The sequence below is a fragment of the Hipposideros armiger genome, unplaced genomic scaffold (assembly GCF_001890085.2).
Source record: "Hipposideros armiger isolate ML-2016 unplaced genomic scaffold, ASM189008v1 scaffold_28, whole genome shotgun sequence".
Classification (NCBI taxonomy): domain Eukaryota; kingdom Metazoa; phylum Chordata; class Mammalia; order Chiroptera; family Hipposideridae; genus Hipposideros; species Hipposideros armiger.
In genome coordinates, this window is record NW_017731378.1 from 4355759 (window position 1) to 4374217 (window position 18459).

General features: G+C 52.4%; 1 protein-coding gene across 9 annotated transcripts in view; it reads left to right on the forward strand.

The window, feature by feature from the left end:
- SUFU (SUFU negative regulator of hedgehog signaling) overlaps positions 1-13956 on the forward strand; it is a 100695-nt gene extending 86739 nt beyond the window's left edge. For 2 of the 9 annotated variants that reach the window (XM_019636443.1, XM_019636444.1), the window contains exons 11-13: positions 8251-8319; positions 8456-8599; positions 10707-11182. In XM_019636443.1, the coding sequence (XP_019491988.1) occupies positions 8251-8319; positions 8456-8599; positions 10707-10796 (303 nt within the window). In that variant the 3' untranslated portion in view covers positions 10797-11182. Of the gene's footprint in view, positions 1-8250; positions 8320-8455; positions 8829-10706 lie in introns of those variants that run through there. The other 7 variants (XR_002123254.1, XM_019636445.1, XM_019636446.1 and 4 more) reach the window with 7 other exon arrangements.
- The last annotated feature ends 4503 nt before the right edge of the window (positions 13957-18459 follow it).

Here is an 18459-nt window from a genome sequence, read left to right on the forward strand (position 1 = left end):
CACCCGCCCACCACCACCACCACCACCACCACACCAAATACTAACCCTTAATTAAAACAAACAGCAAACAAAGGACACCAACCACACTCCCCCGACTCAGCTGAGGTAGAAATGGAAGCTGGTGCTTTAGGGATATTGTGTTCCATAAATTATCTTGCCTTTTTCCACTGTTGTTATTACATTGTTTCATAACAAAATTACTTTGAACCATAAAGTTATAAATACATTTTAAAAGTCCCTCTTGGTAACATTAGATTTCTGTCCATGAGGTGTTGGTAGTTACTGTAGCAAAAGATCTGAAGTGTAACATTTGAAATTAGCCCAGCATAAGTGGAAAGGGCCTCCCCACCCCCCACCCTCACCCACCCCCAGCAGTGCCCCAGGCTGCCAGGCTGCCTCTGTGGACAGCTGGAAGGGAACAGGCCTCTTGCCTGGGCAGGGCTGGTGAGGAGAGGGAAGGTGGGGACCACGCGGGAGACCCCAGCCCCTGAGAGTTCACGGGTCATCATTCCCCGTAGATGACAGATTGCTGACAGGTCTTAGCAGAGCTGTCCTCAGATAACATTTGTATGTATTAAAGGTCGAGTACACTTTCTTGGGAAAGTAGACTGGAGTCCCCCAAAACTCAAGAAATTCCTCCCAGTTACGTTTTACATCCTGAACTTTGAACCTGTTTTTGGAGTCCCACCTCTTAAAACATCTTCCTGCCCTGAAGAGGGGGGTGGTACATAGCTCCAATTCTCAGCCTGGGGACCATGGCCACAGAAGATTTAGCAGATGTCATGTTGCCCCCCAGTCCCCCCAAAATTCTGGACCCAACCCCAATTCCCAAGCCCCTTACCCCCAGCTGCTGGCATTCTACTCCAGTTCCACCCCTCCTCGACTCCCTGGCAGCCCCCCAGTGAGCTTGAGCACTCGCACCACTGACTCCCATGCACATGGTCCCCTCCCATGCACTGTTGCCTGGGGAACCGGGAGCGGTGGGAACCAGGAGCGGTGGGAACCAGCCGCTGGCCTCGGCATGTTTCAATAAAGTTGCTGTGCTGGGAGCTGCTTAATCAAAGGCCTGTGTTATGGGCTCATTAGTGTGGTCCACCACAGGGGCCAACTCACAGGGGAGCTCCCAGGAAGGCTGGCTGGGGCCCCACTCCCCAAGCACGCACCCTCACTCACCAAGGGGTTTCTCAGGCCCTTTCCAAGAAGTCCTGGGAAACCCTCTGCCCTGCCCCCAGCGGGTCCTCAGCTGTGGAGCCAACACACACAACAGCCCTCCTCCCCACCCCCAAAGCAGTCAGCATTTTCTGCATCTGACTACCAGCCTGCCTTCCCTTTAGGGTCTTGCACTGTGGTCACAGGCAGCTCTTTAGCTTGTAGGAACCTGGGCCTGTAATTACTTGTGGGCCCCTAGGTCTTCCTCTGGGGCTGGCTGTCTCCCTGGGAATCTGCAGGGGTTAGGCTCATCACCAGTGAGGGCCACTCCACTGGGCCAAGAAGGGCACCAGGCCCCTCTGAAGGGAGACCCTAACACAGAGACCTGCCCTCACTCCCTGCAGGAATCTCTTGCTCATGCTTCCAGGATTGGGGATGTCTCCTTGGCCCCTGTGTGCCCAGGCCTGTTGGGGGCAGAGAAGCAGGAAGGAGCAAATGCAGCAGACCCAGGACTGTGAGAGACCCAGACTTCTGTTTTCTTGGCTGCTACTTGAACCTCCCTGTTGGTCCCAGCTGAATTGGGAGGGGCTGGGATGATTTTCTTGCATCAGCCTTCGGCAGCCTTGGAAGCCCTCATTCCCAGCCTTGGCACCTTGTTCTGGCTGCCAGCCCAGGCCTGTTATCTCATGGGGAAAAGGCATGGCAAAGACATCCCACATGGGGGAAGAGTGACAAAGAGACTGGGAGAAAAAGGCAGAAGGTGAGGGAATCTGGGCCCTTTCTGGAGCTTGTAGAGTAGCCCCAACCCCAGACAGACCTCCACACCCACCTAATCCTGGGCCTGCACCTGCGCTCCATGCTTCCCTCCCCCATTTCTCCAGCCCCAAGAAAGTCAAGGCTCTAGGATACAGAAAAGCAGGGCCATCTGCAAGCCCAGGCTGAGTGCAGTGGATGCTCCCTGCTTCTTGGAGGAGCTGGAGAGGCAGGAATCCTGCTCCAATGCCACAGGCTCCTCAGTTTCCAGAGATCAACACCGTGACTCCATTTGCCCTACTGCCTGCTGTTTTCACCCTCATTGAGATGGTAAAGCCTATCAGCCGACTCTGGAGCTTTGCAGAAAGGTCTTCAGACCCTGGTGGAGGCCTGCCAGCATCCCCTCCTGCACACCTTTCCCCAGCAACAAGCCTCTCTCCCCCTTGAGTCTGTCATCACTGGGCTGTTAGTCCTCTGAGCGGGAGCCTGGCCCAGAGCTGAGTTGTTCGTCCATCCCCAGCCAGGATTGATCTGAAGGGAGAGACGTCGTCTCCAGAGGTCACATAAGGGTCACATCACCAAATATGAGAATTTTTTTTTAGCCCTGCAATGCTTTCTCATCTGGGTGGTATCTGACAGCTCACTCAGATGGCACCCCCATTCCCTACCACCCCTGATGGGAGGTCCCAGGCTTGGGAGAAGATGCCCAGCAGCTGTTCCAAGTTGGCTCTGCCGCTCCAGGCCAGGTTTGGGGACTCCCTGCTGAGCTCTTCTCTTAGTCCAGCACCTGACTCACCACTGTCCTCTGGACAAGCCCCTGCCCTCTCCTGTCCTCATCCACCCACTTGCCTATTGTGTGGAAGACACGTGGCAGTCCCTGGCCCGGGCCCTGGGCAGCTCCTCTTTAGTGCCTCTGTTTCTCCTTCCATGGGGGAATCTGGCCACAGCCTGTTCTCCCTGGATGCCTTTGTTTGAACTGTCACGGGGACCTCATTGTCCAGGGGACCTCATTGTCCAGGGGTGCACCCATGAGGGCTTAAATCCCAGCACTGTGCCTGGGGCAGTACAGCACCCTCCCTTTCAGGAGAGGACTATGCAGGCCCACTGTGCCCTCACCAGCCAATAGACAGAGCAGGAGGAGTCTGAGCCTGCTCCTGGCCACCAAAGCCAACTTCTCACCACCCACTGAGAGCAGGAAATGAGTGAGGCCTCGCTTTGCTGCCACTGTAGCCCTACCTGCCACACACACCTCTGCTCCCCGGCCTGGAGGGTCTCCAGGCCGTTCGCTGGCTTATGTCTGGTCTATTGGGGTGAGGGGGACACAGACTGGACTGCTTCCTCATCGCTGCCTCCTCCACCGTCATTGTGGGTGCCAGAGCAGCTCCTTGGCAAGCCCTACCCTGTAAACAACACATTTCCTTCCCTCAGAGAAGGAAAGGGAGGGAAAAAGAAAGCCAAACTTGTTGGGAAGCAAGAACAACGTGTCAACACGAAGAGCAAACAAGGCCCTGGACAAAGTGAGGATTGTCATACCAGGGGGAAGGAGTGGGCATTGTCAGCGCTGTTCGCAGACTTAAAAATATCACTGACCACAGATCTGCAGCATCTGGGCTTCTGCCTGTAGCATAGCTGGGCCTGCCCAGGACAGGCACTGACGAAAGATCACTTTTTGAGTTCCTTCTGGAACTTGCTGGGGCCTGGGGAATTGGGCGGTTGTTGACAATCCTCCCTCATCACCAACCAGCCAGGCTGTCCTAAGGCGCCTGGTGTGAGCACCTTGGCACAAGCTGTTGGACCAGATTCCAAGCCCCCTCCCTGGCCAAGGTGGGGTGGGGGTGGGGGGCCGGGAGCCACTACTCCCCTCACAGCTCAGCCAATTAAATAGCGGTGGTTGGAGCTATAGCCACCAACTCACCCCTATTGGTTAAGTCTGTGCCCAAACCTCCTGCCTGAGTATTTCCCAGCACTGCCCCCACCATGATCTCCTGGGGTGCCTTTTAAAATGCAGATGCCTTGACCTTGCCCTGATATTCTGATTCAGAAAGTCTAGATGGGGCCTAGCATCTCCCTGTTTTCAAAAGTTTCCCAGGGGAGTTTGGTTGGGGGGCTTTCCCTTCTCACTAGAGCCTCCTCCCTCCAAGGGCTGTTTGTGCACAAATATGAGCATTTTATAACCAGCTTTTGGTGAATGCAGATTTCAATGAGTGCTATTATCATTTTCATTACTATTTCTACTGCTTTTTTCTAGGCTAGAGTAACTGTTGCTTTACATATGCGTTCACCAAGCTGCCTGGATAGTGGCCCTGCTGTCCCTACCCATCTTTGGGCATGGTTTGCCTTCCTTTCCAATTGGCCAACCTGGTTTTTGAGCAGCTGTATGTCTGTGACCCTCAGGGTTCCAGCCCTGTTCAGCTCAGCAAGTGGCCAAAAAATATGTGGCTGGTTGGGGTTGGAATTGCTGGTTTTCCAGGCCATTGGTCTAATACAAAGTCATCTTCATCTTCCCCGTCAGATCAGAGAGAGGAGTCACCCCTGAGTATACAAGGCTTCTAGAATTGGGGTGCCTTCCCCAGACAGAAAAAGAGTTCCTCTACCACCATGAGGTTAGATCATTGTTCTTCTGAAGTCCAGGAGACTTGTCGCCTCTTGATACCTGCTGATCTACAAAATGGAGATGATAGTTTCCTTCCTTGCAGGACCACCATAAGGATTCAGTGAAATGATGCAGGTCAAGCACTAAGCCCAGTGCCTGGCACACGGAGCGGGTACTGCTCCTGCTTTTGGTAGTTTTATCATTACTATTGTCATTGTCATAAACATTCCTGTTATTATTTGTGGCAGAGCCAGGCAGCTCCATGGGGACCCAGTAAGCTTCAAGAGCCCCAAGCCCCAGAATTGCACAGGCTTTTCCCACAGTTGTATCACAACGGCCGGTCTGTTACTCGTGAGAGCGCCCAGGAGCCACTCCATCATAGCTGTCTATCTCCAGTGTCCTGTTGATAAGATCTGTTAACATTCTCAGCTCCAGGTCTGAAATATACAAAGAACAGGGCCTGTTTGTTGAATCCAAGCGTCTAAGGTTTAACTCCCAAAGGAAATTAAATTAGGTGCCTGGAGCTATGACAGTCTGTCGTGTTTCTTTGCAGGGAATGTCATCCTTAATATGCAGATCCCATGTATAATCCCATATCTCCCCCCCCCCCCCCCCGTTTAGTTCCCTTAAAATAATGTGAAGTTTCCAGCAGGAACCAGCAAATCACCAAAAGTGAAAATTGGCGACTAGGGTTTGTCCCCTTTTTTGGTCCCACCATCCCCTCCTCCAGCTGAGTACAAAATAAGTCCACACACAGATGGTACGCTACGCCCTTGGTAGTTGTTTTACTAACTCTCTCCACCACCAATTCCAGACCTTTGTCAGAGGAACTGGCTTAGGACTGAACTCACTGTTGGTGGCGTTACCTTTCCCATTGTTGAAAAACAGCAATGTTTTTTGGAGTCACTGGGTGGCCACAGTCCCTGTAAGCCCTCTTCTACCTCATCTTACTCCCAGCACTAGTTACAGTCCCAGACCTATTTATCTCTCTGGCAGAAAGTCTCTCCCTCCAAATTATTTGTGGGTTAGAAATCAGCCCGGACTGGAGCCATTGTAATATAACTGGGTTTTAGGTATGCTTGTTTGTGTTAGCATTTGCAGAGATGGCAGCAAGCCCCGGAAATGCCAAAAATATGAATGTGACTTTTGTACTACTTAAGCAGACTGGTGATAACTAGTAGAGAAACTCTGGACTTGGGGGGGTCGGGGGGGGGGAGACTGGTATAAGAGGGGAAGGAGCAAGGGCTCAGGCTATGGGAGGACGAGTGTGATTGGGAATGGGTCACTAGTCTGCGAGAGGAGTCAGCCAGCCCCACCATGGAGAACTTCAAGGAAGAAAAGGTGGGAGGGGCACCTTGGATGGGCAGTTCCCTGGAAAAGCTTTGCCTGTCTGAACCCTGTGTGTCCTCACTTGAGGCTTGAGCTCCTCCAACAGAAGCTTTGGTGAGGAGATGCAGGCCAATGGTCGGAGCTGTCTTGTTCCTGACTGTGTGCTTGCCATCTGGGAAGGAGATGTCTTTTTGACTCCTTCTCAACCAATGGAACAGGTGTGTTCAGGTGGGGAATGGACTCCCGTATGCCTGTGTCCCTGGGGCTCCACCTGCAGAGGCCCCCAGGAAATGCTATGGAATTGATTAGATTGCTAGGCGCATGAGTGGAAGAATACGTAAATGCATGAACATCAAGGGATAAGACTTCAGGAATTGGAAGCAGTACTTCAAGCACTAACTTTTATAGTCCACACATGACAGATGTGGTCTTATCTCAGCCACTCACAAGACATGTGATGTTGGGCAAATTACATATCCTACCTGTGCCTCAGTTTCCTCGTCTGTAAGGAGACTGAGAAGATAAGACAACGAGCAGTTAGCAAGGTGCTTGGTGTGGAACTGGCCTGCTCAGTGGGGGTAGTTTTATTCCTTGCTCCCACCTCCACCGCATCAACTTCCTTTGGAGTCCTCCATCCTGTGAGGTCCCTATAGTGATCCTGCTGCTCTTCTCTGCCATTTCACTTCATCTCATAAGCTGACTATAGTCTAAATGTTGAAACTTGTGTTCTTATCAGAGTGGACAACTCCCAGGGGAAATCTGATGGGTATTTTCTCAGGTTCATCCCATCCTTCTCATGGGGGGGTTTCCCTCAGAGGAGCCCCTCACCTTGGTCTTCACCCATTGTCTGTCTTTTTCTGTGCCGCACCCAGGGTGTTCAAAGTCTGTTGGAGGAGGCGAAGCAGAGGCAGGCAGAGCCATAGCCTGAAAGGGTCTGGTGCAGAGGCCAGGAGGCCCCATGGACCAGCATAGGGAGGAGAGGGATAGAGGAAGGGGTCAGTTTGGCAAGAGAAAAGACATCTTCAGCCTGGGCCCAGTGTGGTGCAGGCCTGAGGTGAGCTTGGCTTGGCTCTACGGAGCCCACCTGAGCAGAGGAGCCAGCTGGGAAAAGGGCCCATAGGGCTGAGGAAGGCCCTAGTGCCCTCGGACATTCCCATGGGCTGTCAAAACTGTAGGGGGTGGGCCGGCCAAGTGGTGTGTTGGTTAGGAGTTGGCTTGGGATGCTAACTCTGAGCATCAGGGCCCTGGTTCGGATCCCACATGAGGGTGAGTAATGCTGTGCCCTCTACGGTTAAGATGGTGAACAACAGCTCACCCTGGAACTGGGCTGCCGTGAGTCGCTGGAGAAGGCGTAGGCTGCAGTGGGGCTGGCCGGTGAGCCGGCGTGAGTGGCCGGCAGTCGACGTGAGCTGCCAAGGGCCGTGGTGAGCGGCCGTCCAGTGGCTGGCGAGTGACTGCCTCACCCGGGAAGAGCACAATGATAATACCAACATGGGCCAGTGAAGTGACGTCCTCCATAACTAGACTGAAGAACAAAAGGACAGCAACTTGTCTGTTCCCCTTCCCTGATTCCCCAACAAAATCTTTAAAAAAAACACAAAAAACTGTAGGGGGTGAGGTGGGTGGTTGTGCCAGCCTAATAGTGCGGCCGGGCTGTGCTAGACATCAACACTAAATTGACAAGGTGTCGGATTAGAGCAGCAACGTGGAACAGCTGGGAGGTAACCTGGGGAAGAGGTTTCTTGAAGGAAGTTTGAAGAACTCAGTGGCTGAGTGGGGCCTGCAGCACAGGGGTTTGGGAGCTTGTCCAGCCTGAGAGAATGTGGATACTGCACATAGAAATGGGAGTTGAGAGGCCCTTTCCCATCTATAAAATGAAAGCGGTTGGTGCAGTCTCCTGATTCCCCAGCTCAGACATTCTTGGTTGTACCTTCCGGGGCATTTCCAGATTCCAGACAAGGCTGCTGTTCCAAAAACAAACATTCTTTTTGTCCTACCAAGGAGGGGGTGGCATGTGACCTGGATCGGCAAGAAAGATGTTGGCAATTGCTCCTTTCTGCCTCTCGGCTTTTGTTTCCCCTCTACCGCACTGTGACGTGCAGGAGGTGCAAACTGCCAAAATAGGGTATTTTCCCACCCATTTCCATATGTCTTCTGGGATCAGCACTACGATCCCTCCAGATGCCCCCACCTTGCCTCCTCACGCCCTTCCTTCTCCACCCCCCCCCCCTCTGATGCTGCATGCAGGTGGTGGGGGCGGGCAACAGTTACGCTAGGCTTCAAGCACTTCCCTCTGTCCCTAGAACAGATCACTGTGGGCTCATTTTTCCTCCATGACCAGCAGAAAGGTCCATAGTTTAGCAGTTGGCAAAAAGACCATATATTTAAAAAATAAACCAAAAGCCTGTCTTATGCTTTCTTCCTAGATTCTGTTGACCGAAGAGTTTGTAGAGAAAATGTTGGAGGACTTAGAAGATTTGACTTCTCCGGAGGAAGTAAGCCTGTTCAATTCTCTCTTGACAGCTGTTTCTAGTCTCCTGGAGCGCTTGCCTCTGTCTGTCTGTCTCTCTCTCTCTCCCCCGCCTCTCCTCTCTCCTCTCTCCTCTCTCCTCTCTCCTCTCTCCTCTCTAGGTTGTAAAGGAGACCCTGGAGATGTTAAACGGCCTTATTTCTCTCTGTCTTCCCACCACCCCCAGCCCTCATAAGGACACCCAGCAAACTGAATTGCCAGCTCCTGAGAACCTCGCTGAAGAGGCAGCCAGGGCCTTCAGGCTAGTACGAGTTTCTCCCCAGCCCCTGCTGTTCCCTGGCAGGTTCTGAACAGAAAGCCCCTGCCTGCTGCCAGAGAACATTCCACTGGGGAGTTCTGGTGGGCAGCGAGGGACTCCTGTTCCTGCCTCAGGCCACCCAGGAGCTGTTCTCCTCCCTTCTCCAGCCATAAGTTCTTCCCTTGTGGTCCGCCTCTTCTAACCCCAGCCCAGAGCCTGAGGAGCTGGCAGACCAGGTGGGGGCTTGTGCCTTCCTTGGCTACTCGGGGGTGCAGGAATGGAGCCCATAATTCTCTTTGTTTTTCTTCCTTGTTCCCAGCGTCCTCATTTGCGGGACTTACCTCATCCTGGAAAGTCCCTTCCCCTCCCCTGACCTCCTACTATGCAGCACCCCAGTGGGATCTGAGCCTTCCTGGTCTTGATGCCCCATATGTTAGTGGGACATTAGCAAGGCCTTGCCTCCAGCCTCCCGAGAGCTCTCTTAGGCCCTCTCCTGCCTGTGGCAGAGACAGGCCCTTGCCTTTTCTGCAGCGAAGTGTGTTTGGGGAGAGCTCTTTCACCTCCCAGGGGCCAGGCTTTCAAGCCAAAGAGAGGTCAGGCAGGAGCGAGTTTTCAGCCAAGGCTGGAGCTTCCAGCTGCCAGGGCTCCCAGGGCCGCATCAGCCAGTACACGGTGGCCTCCAACATGCAAAGGGTGGAAGAAAGTGCACAGGGTGGGACTGTCCTGTCCAGGTCTCCAGGTGGACAGGAACTCCTCAGAGCCTGAGGTCACCCCTAATAAGATAGTGTCTTCTCTATCCTCTGGATACGGCTTGATAAATTAACTCATTTATACATTCAAAAGTCACTAAGCATCCAGTCTGTGCCAGCCAATCAACCCCTGCAAGTCACCGGTCCCTGAGGCCCAGCTCCCATTCAGTCAGCCCAGAGCCAGCTGCCCAGAGCGCTTCCGGAGAGGCCATGTAGCACTGGGATGGCACTGCGCCAGACTGCTGCTTTGAGCTTGGGTGTTGAGGGGATAGGAGGGGGACAGTCCAGGCAGGAGGAACAGGAGCCAGGGGAAGCTTAGGAAAGTAGGTCACTAAAAATGACTTTTTTTTTTCTTTCCTGTCCAGAGGCTGTCCCCACCCTGCCCCACTCTCCACTTTAGTGCTGGCTTGGACAGTCCCCCATCAGAGGGAGGGGGAGGGAGCCAGCCAGGAAGTGTCAGGCCTCTTCACTTCCAGCCCCAGCGCTAGGCAGGCCTCCTGTCTAGCCTGGCCGGACTTCTTGCATGCCCCAGGACAGTGGGACTCAGAAAAGACAGACCCTGTTTCTAAGCCAGTGAGCATCTATTGAGCACCAGCTGTGTGCCAGGCCACATGCAGGGTCCCGGAATACAGAGGGAATAAAATATGTCAATCTCTTCCCCCTAACCCCCACCAGAAGCTCTAGAAACAAAACTGTAAGCAAATCAGTGATTCTCAGGGATGGGTAAGAAGGCCATAGGCTCTCCTTGGCCACCACTTGGACCACTCTCAGACTGGTAATCCTGGGAAGCAAATGAGAATAAACAAGGGGGAGCAGGATGGGGGGTTTTCTCCTGTGCTCCCACCTAGGCCAAGCAGGGCCTCCTTCCCTCGGACTCGTCAGAGGGCAGGTTCCAGGGTCCTTCTGCACCAGTCTCTGAAAGAGACAGGACCGCAGTATTCCAGACCTCAAGCCACTTCCCTATAGCATCCGCACCCTCCCCTGCCCCCATCCTCCAGCCCCAGGGCCTCAGGGAGCAGATTCCTTACATGCTTGTGGCCAGAGGCAGAACCAAGGAAGTGAGCTGCAGGGAGGTCAGCACAGTCGAGAAAGAGTTAGAAAACATGCCTCCTCCAACCCTGGTTAATTATTGCCCTGGCCAGGCAAGGGGGAAGAAGGGGTCACCGAACTCTAGCAGTTTGACCCCAGCCACCCACCTGGGTCTAGAATTTGAGATTGAAGCCAGGTGGCCAGTGTCCTGTCTTGCCCCCAGCACCTGGGGGCAGGCCTGGGTGAGGGTCCTGCCACAATGTAGGCAGTCTGGGAAGCAGGCAGTGGGTTCTGCTAACCGTGTGTGCTCTGGCTCTCTGCTTGCTCCCTCCACAGTTCAAACTTCCCAAAGAGTACAACTGGCCTGAAAAGAAGCTGAAAGTCTCCATCCTACCCGACGTGGTGTTCGACAGTCCACTGCACTAGCCTGGGCTGGGCCCTGTAGGGGCCAAGGGAGAGCCCAGCTGCTCCCCGGTGACTTCTGATGTAGCAGCTGTGTAAGAATCCCACCAAAAAAGGGCAAGTGTGAGGATGACTGTGCAGCCTGGTGGGATGCCGTGCACAGGCAGCAGGCCCCCACCTCACCTGCAGCGCCAAGCTCATGTGACCAGGCCCTGATCCCGCTGGGCACTGAGCGGGCAAATGCAAACCTTCCCCTCCTGCTGTTGCCACAAGTTCTGGTTTGAGAAGTGACTCTGGACCTTTGATGTGCCCCTAGGTGGAGACAGGCCTCCTTCTCACCTACCCACTGCCGTGCAGCCCAGCAGGAGGGAGGTGGAGTGGCCGTGTGGGTGCACTGCCCAGCTCAACTCCCGGAAGCCTTTGGTTTTGGTAGTCAAGCTCCTCTCGCCACGGAACAATTCCTTTGATCGTGTTTGGTTTTCTTCCTCCTTATTTTATTTTGTAGAAACCGATGGTATTTTATTGCTCTTCAAAGATGTCCAGAAGCTGTGTATATAATGTTTTTTAAACAGAACTTTATTCCCAGATGAACTTTCTGATTCTCTCAGACAGGGGCCTGGGGCCATCTCCCCCTAATCTGCCACCAGAGAAGGGGCCAATGTTCTCCTGCCAACCCAGGGCCCGGAGGAGCTGGCTTCACAGAGAGGCCTTTCTTCCCAGCTGGGCCTGGTGGAGCCTGGGGCAGGGGGAGAGCTGAGACACTCCCCCATGCAGCCTTGAGTCCAGTTTAAGGGGTGTGCTGGTTTCCAAGTGGACTGGGCCCCACAGAGTTCAAGGACCATCAGGGTCTCAGAGACTAGGTGGCCCCAACCTCATCTTTCAGGCCTTTTCCACCCAACCAGGCCTGCCGAGGAGAGGGTGAGGCCCAGCACCTCACAGACCATCCCCACCTGCCACTCAGGGCCTGGGTCTCCAGCCCTTTGACCACTCCTGTTCCATTTCCTCATCCCCTGGACCTCCCAGCCTCCAGGCTGCAGAACTCTGGCATATTAAAATCAGAAAAAGTAACTTCTCAACATGTCTTTCACTTTGATTTTGCAAACACTGTACTCTACCACCCTCCATCCTCCCTGTATCCATTTGTTTCTCATCTTGCTTTCATTCCCCATTCCTGTCCTGTCTCATCCCTACATCTGGGCCTCTCATGGTCCTTGGTCCCTTGCCCCAGTACTGCAGTTCTCATGGTCTTCCTCCCAGAAGCCAACCTATCTCTGGCCCACGGTTTTAGGGGCTCCTCTTGGGTTATCGCTCTTCTGCCCTGGAATCAACGAGCCCCTTTCATGCCCTCTTACCCCTGACTTGAGGGACTGCTGTTTCAAGATCACCCTTTTAGGCCTGTCCAAAGCAAAATTTTGTCTGTCAGGGCCCACACAGGACCTGCTCTGCCCCTATCTACACTGCCACACACACAGGCACCACCAGGAGTGCCACAGGAAGCCCATGGGCGCAGGACCTCTCTTGATGAGAGATGCAGACAAAGAGCTGCCTCCAGGTGCTGTGAAGGCAGCGAGTGGGCATTCCAGGGAACAGGAGTTGGACTTCCAAGGGACCTCAGGGGCCTGGCTTGTTCCCTGCACACACCCTTAGGGCTACCTGGTTAATTCCATCAAACTCAGAGCATCAAGGCAGATCAGCCCGGAGTATTGGGAGAGATGGACTCCCAAGATGGAACCCTCTGGACCTGATGTTGACAGCAGCTAAAACCTTCTCTGAGGACTTTTCAAAAGGTCGTTCCTGGCCTTGGCCCACCACAGCATCCTTGCCTTTGAAATTTCTCATCATCTGACATTTCATGGCCAGAGAGGTACCATCAGCTTGCCTCTTTCCCTTGCCACGCTGACCTCCCTCTCCACCAATTCTTCCTTTCTGGGGCCCTGCCTCCACGTATCTGGTTTGGTGGCAGGAAAAGGGGTATTTTCTGACCTAAGCTTTATCATCAGTTTGGGAGGCAGGAGAGAAGCAAGTGAGCTCTGAGACGATGAGCCCATGAAGCTGGTGGCCCCTTTCTGCCTCACTATGTCAGGAGCCTGCAAGGTTGGGAGGGGCCAGGCCTCCATCTCCTTTTCCTACAGTGCACTGGCCCTGGGGCAGTGGCAGGGCACCTGTCATCTCTGACCAGACCTCCTATCCCTTGGGCAGCGGTGCCATCCTAGAGGTTTTCTGGGAGGTGCTCTCCATTGAGCTTCTGGCTGGTGACGGGACCCTCACTGGGAATCAAGCAAGGCTGACCATGTACTGTGCCCAGCACACCACCTGGCACGTGGTGGGTGCTCACTAAATGTACGCCTTCTTTCCCTCCCTGCAGCCTTTTGGGAGCCCTGACCTCATAGTGAATGGGGAGGTAAGAAGCCTCCCTCCCTCGTATGCCTCTTTCACAGGCTTCCTTGAGGCTTGCCTGGTCCGACCCCCTCCTTCCAGGTTCCTGGTCCTGGAGCTTCTGCGAGGAAGGGGCTCCCCCATGCAGTTTGCCTGTTACCAAAGGCGGACTCCTGTGGGTCCTCAGGTCCAGCGTGGGCTGCAAGAGGACCACAGATCCATCTGCCATTCGGAGAGGTAGAGAGGCTCATGCAAGTTCTCAGGTCTGGCCAGGGAGCTGGTGCCTCTTCCTGTCCTCTTTCTCTTCCAAAGGCCAGGCTCCAGGGCAGGGACTGGGAAGCCTTGGAGCGACTCTAAAAGGGCTAGAGTGTTTTTTAAAATAAACACTGTCTTGGGACTAGGTTTTGAGACTGAGTTCAGAGCAGAGAAAAAAACATGAAGGTCAGTGCCCCTATGGGGCAGACCAGTAAAGAAATCCCTTGACTGTATTTTTGTATCTGGTTGTCTTTCCTCTCTGGCTTCCAGGTCCTCCATGCCAAGTGAGGTACCTGGGTCTCTGTTATAAGTCAGGAGCCCTATAGAGAGAGCCCTCCTTTTTTTTTTTTTTTAATAAGTACCTGAATGCTGCAATGAGCAGACTTTTGTAAAATTTTATATTAGTTTCTAATGTCAACAGCGACTCGGTTCCTGGGGGCTGCAGCCAGCCTGGAACTTTTGTAAGAATTTTTGGGTGACTCACTTAGATGTCGTTTCCTTCTTTCCCCATCTTCCTCTGTGTAATCTAAGTGCATTAAACATATTTGCAGAAGTGCTGGGTCTTGTGCTTGTTTCTGGCTGCCTGGAGTAGGGGAGCAGAAAACCTGGGGCCCTAGCAGGGAGGGTGGGTTGGACTCGGCGAAAGTCCCGGAAGACTGTTGTTGGGACTGGAGGGGGTGCCAAGGAATAGGATCATGTAGCTAGCTAGTCTTCAGTCATGCAGAAATGACCTTGCATGGACAGGCTCTCTTTCACTGGTCTTGAATTCCTCTAAGGTCAAGGGGGTAAGAGCATGGAACACAATCTGGGGATATGAATAGGTGGTTAAGGAGACCCTCACTGCCACTTCATTCCTCTTCTACCCTCCTCTCACCAAAAAACCCTTTCCCCTTGGGAAGATGGGCCTTCCTCACCTCCATATTTGAGTCCCTGAGCCCCTTTAAAGCTAGGACCAAGACGGCCACTGCCTCTCCAGGCATCTAAATTCAACCTTCTAATCCAGAGCCTGGGAGCAGCGTGGAGGAACAGCCTCAGAACCGGCACACCTACTGGTGACCCTTCCTATCAACTACTCGGAGCCTGATTTAGGTGAGGAGGCTGGTGGATTGTCCTTCCCTGGATTGCCGAAGCTCCTGTCTCTCCAGTGCCTGGTGTGGCAAAACAGAGCTCAATGCCCATGGGAGAAAGGGCAACAGCCTAGGGCCTTAGAAGCAGGCAGGAGAGGGCCTGTACCCAGGCAGGGTTATGGAACCTGCAGGACTGCTCTGGGTCCTCACGCATTCTTCCCCTTCCTGCTAGGCCTGGTTGTCTGTCCTGGGGAGTAGCAGGGCCTTTTCTCCTTGTCCTCAGGATGGAGCTGTAGTATCCAGGGGGTTTTGGTGGGGCATCACAAGAGGAGAGGGGGAGGGTGTCAGCTCCTGTGAAAGGACTCTTAGCTCCCCTCCCTGTCTTCTGTGAGAACCAGCTGTGTCTGAGGACCTTACCCAGGAGGAGGTTAGCACTCCTCTGTCACCTGTGACTGCCTACTACGTGAACTGGGCTGGCCCCTGAAGCAGTGGGGCAGGTCTTTTCTGGGGCCCTCAGTCCTCTGGCAGTCAGAGCAAGGGAGTTGGGAGGTCTGGAGCCATGCTAACAACATCAGGGTGGCCCAGGCCACACCCCTTCCCCTTTCTTTTTGAGACTGAGGGTGGGGGTGCTCATCTAATCCTCCTCATCTGACTAGCCTAGAAGGACTCAGGGTCAAGGTAAAGTTCTTGCTCCAAAGAGTACAAAACAGCAAGGTCTTGTGCTTAGGTAATTCCAGGAGATAGGATGAACTAGGTTGGGGTTGTTTCTGGAAAAAGAAGGGCTCCTGAGCCTAGAGCAGAGACTCTGTCCTCACATTTAGGGAGGGGAGAAATCTGCCAAGTGATCTTTAATGTCTCCTCCCAAAGACCTGTGCATTCCTCCAGGTGTCTGCTCTGCCCCATCTGGGGGAGTCAGGGTCCCTGGACTGGAGGGCCCACAGGCTACAGGGCCAGGGGCTAGGGAGACTGAGAGATTTGTCAAACTAGCCTGACCAGGAGAAAGCATGCTGGAAGTGACTCAACCCAGCCTTCCAGGCAGTGGGGCAGCTGCAGGCTGCAGAGGGGGAGCAGGTGGGGAAGCCAGGGTGGGGTGAGGGGAGTGATTTGCTGGCAAGAGATGTGTTTCAGGACTGCAGGAGTAGGTCAGGATGTGGTCTGGGAGGGGCAACCATCTTCAGGCCTCTTCCATGGGGGCATGGTGGGACTGTCCAAGTCCCTCCTCTCCTCCTAGTGCCAGGAAGCTTTTGGGAGAGCTAAGGACAGGATGGGAGAAGGAGAAAGATGACTGCTGCTGTGTGTCCATGGTTTGTGTGAACATAGCTCTCTCAGTAACTTGAGAGACACGGTAGACTTTGAGAGGGTCGTGATGAGAGTAGTGGCCTTGGGGCCAGAGAACTAAGAGCTGCACCCCTATTCCTTTGTTTTTCTAATTTTACCCACTCCCAGCCTGCACCCCATCTCAGTACCTAGAGCCCTGAAAGGAAGGAGAATGGGCCTTCTGGGTCACAGCATTTACAACAGAGGAAGGCCACCTGTGCATTGTTGAGCTTCTACAATACCACTGTGGGAACAGAATGAACATAGAAAATATGTTCATTCACTTGTTCCTTCAACAAACCTGTGGCAGACACTCTGCTATATGCTGGGAAGCTGGACACAGTCCTGGCTTAAACGATCTCTAGTGCAGTGAGGGAAAACAGACAAGGAACAACTGCAAGGAAGAGCCATAAAAGAGAAAGGAGTATGCTGTCTCACCAGTTATTACCAGTGTTACTAAGACAAGCTAGTTAACTTGTGCCTCAGTTTCTTCATCTGCAAATGGATACTTGCTTCACAGAGTTTTTGCAAGGATCATATGAGATAATGCACATAAGATGCCCAGCACATAGTAATTGCTCAGTTAGTCTTAACCCTTTATTAAAGGGCTGTGCTAGGGTATACACACAGAAAATGTGCCCAACCCAGTCTGTGGAGATTTTTACAAGGCTCCCTGAAAGAAGTAACATCTAAGTCAAAACCTGAAAGATGCCTAAGGATGAATTGGGCAAAAGAAGAGGGGGCCTTTACTCTCAAAAGCTCCCCAGCAGACAGAACAATAAGGGCAAAAGCCCCAAATCTCTTCTTGGGAACTTTAGAGTCCAAATTGCCTAGGGTATATGGGTTAAGGCATCAAGCTTTCGTTTTAGAACCATCCCCGCCTGCTGAATGGAGGACATTTTGAAAGAGCAAGACTGGAGGTAAGGTGACCAGTCAAGTCTAGATTCGGGTAGAAGTGGTAGGGATGGGGAAAATAGGATTCATTCATTGAGTCAACAAATATTTATTGAATATTTACTGTGTGCTAGGTCCCATTACAGCATAAAGAAAATCTCTCCTTCACATATCTTATACTTTAGTGATGGGAGATAGATAATATTTTTAAAAGTAGAATACATAGTACATGGAGATATGTGCTATAGAGGAAACATAAAGAGGAGGAGAGATAGAGAGGGGTGCATTTTTAAATACAAGTTAGGGAAGGCCTTGCTGCATAGGCGCAGAGGTCAGATTGTGTAGGACCTTGCGGGCAATGATAAAACTTTGATTTTTGATCTGGTTGAAATGGGAAGCCATTGGAAGATTTTGAAGGGAGGATTGACATCATCTGAGTTATTTTTTATTTTATTTATTTATTTTTAAAGATTTCATTGGAGAATCGGGGAAGGGGCACAGACAAGTTGCTGTCCTTTTGTTCTTCAGTCTAGCTGTGGAGGATGTCGCTTCACTGGCCCATGTTGGTATTATCATTGCGCTCTTCCCGGGTGAGGCAGTCACTCGCTGGCCATTGGACTGCCACTCACAGCGACTCATGGCAGCTCACGAAAGCTCACGCCAGCTGCCAGCCAGCCCCACTGCAGCCTACACCGTTGCAAGCAACTCATGGCAGCCCAGCTCCAGGTCGAGCTGTTGTTTACCATCTTAGCTGTAAAGGGCACAGCGTCACTGGCCCTCATGTGGGATCCAAACCGGAGTCCTGCTGCTCAGAGCTGGCGTCCCAAGCCAACTTAGCCAAAGAGCCACTTGGCCGGCCCCTGAGTTATATTTTAAAAGGATTACTCTGGCTTCTCTCTTGAGAGCTGAGGTGGGAGTAGAAGCAGAGAAACTAGTTAGGACCTACTGAAATAATCCAGGCTAGAGATCATAATGAAGTAATAGAGATGTGAAAAAATCATCTGCAGTGGGAACAGGTTTAGGGAGAGCAGAAATCAGTATAGTTTTGGATATGTGTCATAGAGATATTTAAGAGGACCTGAAGACTGATTGAATAGGTAAGGGAGGTGAGGGAGATGTCAAGGTTGCCTCCCTGATTCTTGGTTTGATAAATAAGTGGCTGACATGTCCACTGACTGAGATGGGGAACCCAGCGGAGGGGTAACAGGCTAGAATGTGAAGAGGATGAAGAGTTTCATTTCCAATACATTGAATTCAAGGTGACTGTGAAACATCTGAGTGGAGAATGCTGCAACCCTCTCTTCCCCAGCCTGCCTTTTTAGTTGGCTACATGGATCTGCAACCAGGAGGGTGAGGATCTGGGCTGGAGATACTGACTGGGGAGTTATCAGTATATAGACAGTCATGAAGCCTTAGGAGTAAATGAGATGCCCCAGGGAGCAGGTGTAGATAAGTAAGAGAAAAGGATGGAGGACAGGATTCTGAGGATCGCCAACATTTATGAGATGGAAATTAGAGACGCCTGTGTTTAGAAAGATAAGAAGAAAACCAGAAAAGTATGATGTCTTGTAAGTCAAGGGGAGCAGTCTACAAAGGTGGGAAATTAGAGGAATCCTTTAGATTTATTATCCTGGAGGTCATTGGTGAGGAAGCCACAGAAGGCCCCTTCAACTGCTCCAAGCTAGACCTTGTTGTTTCTTTGTACCATCTTTAGAGTATGGAATTGAGGATTAAAGATTGAAAACCATTTTCTCCTTGTTTGTTCATTTAGACATGCA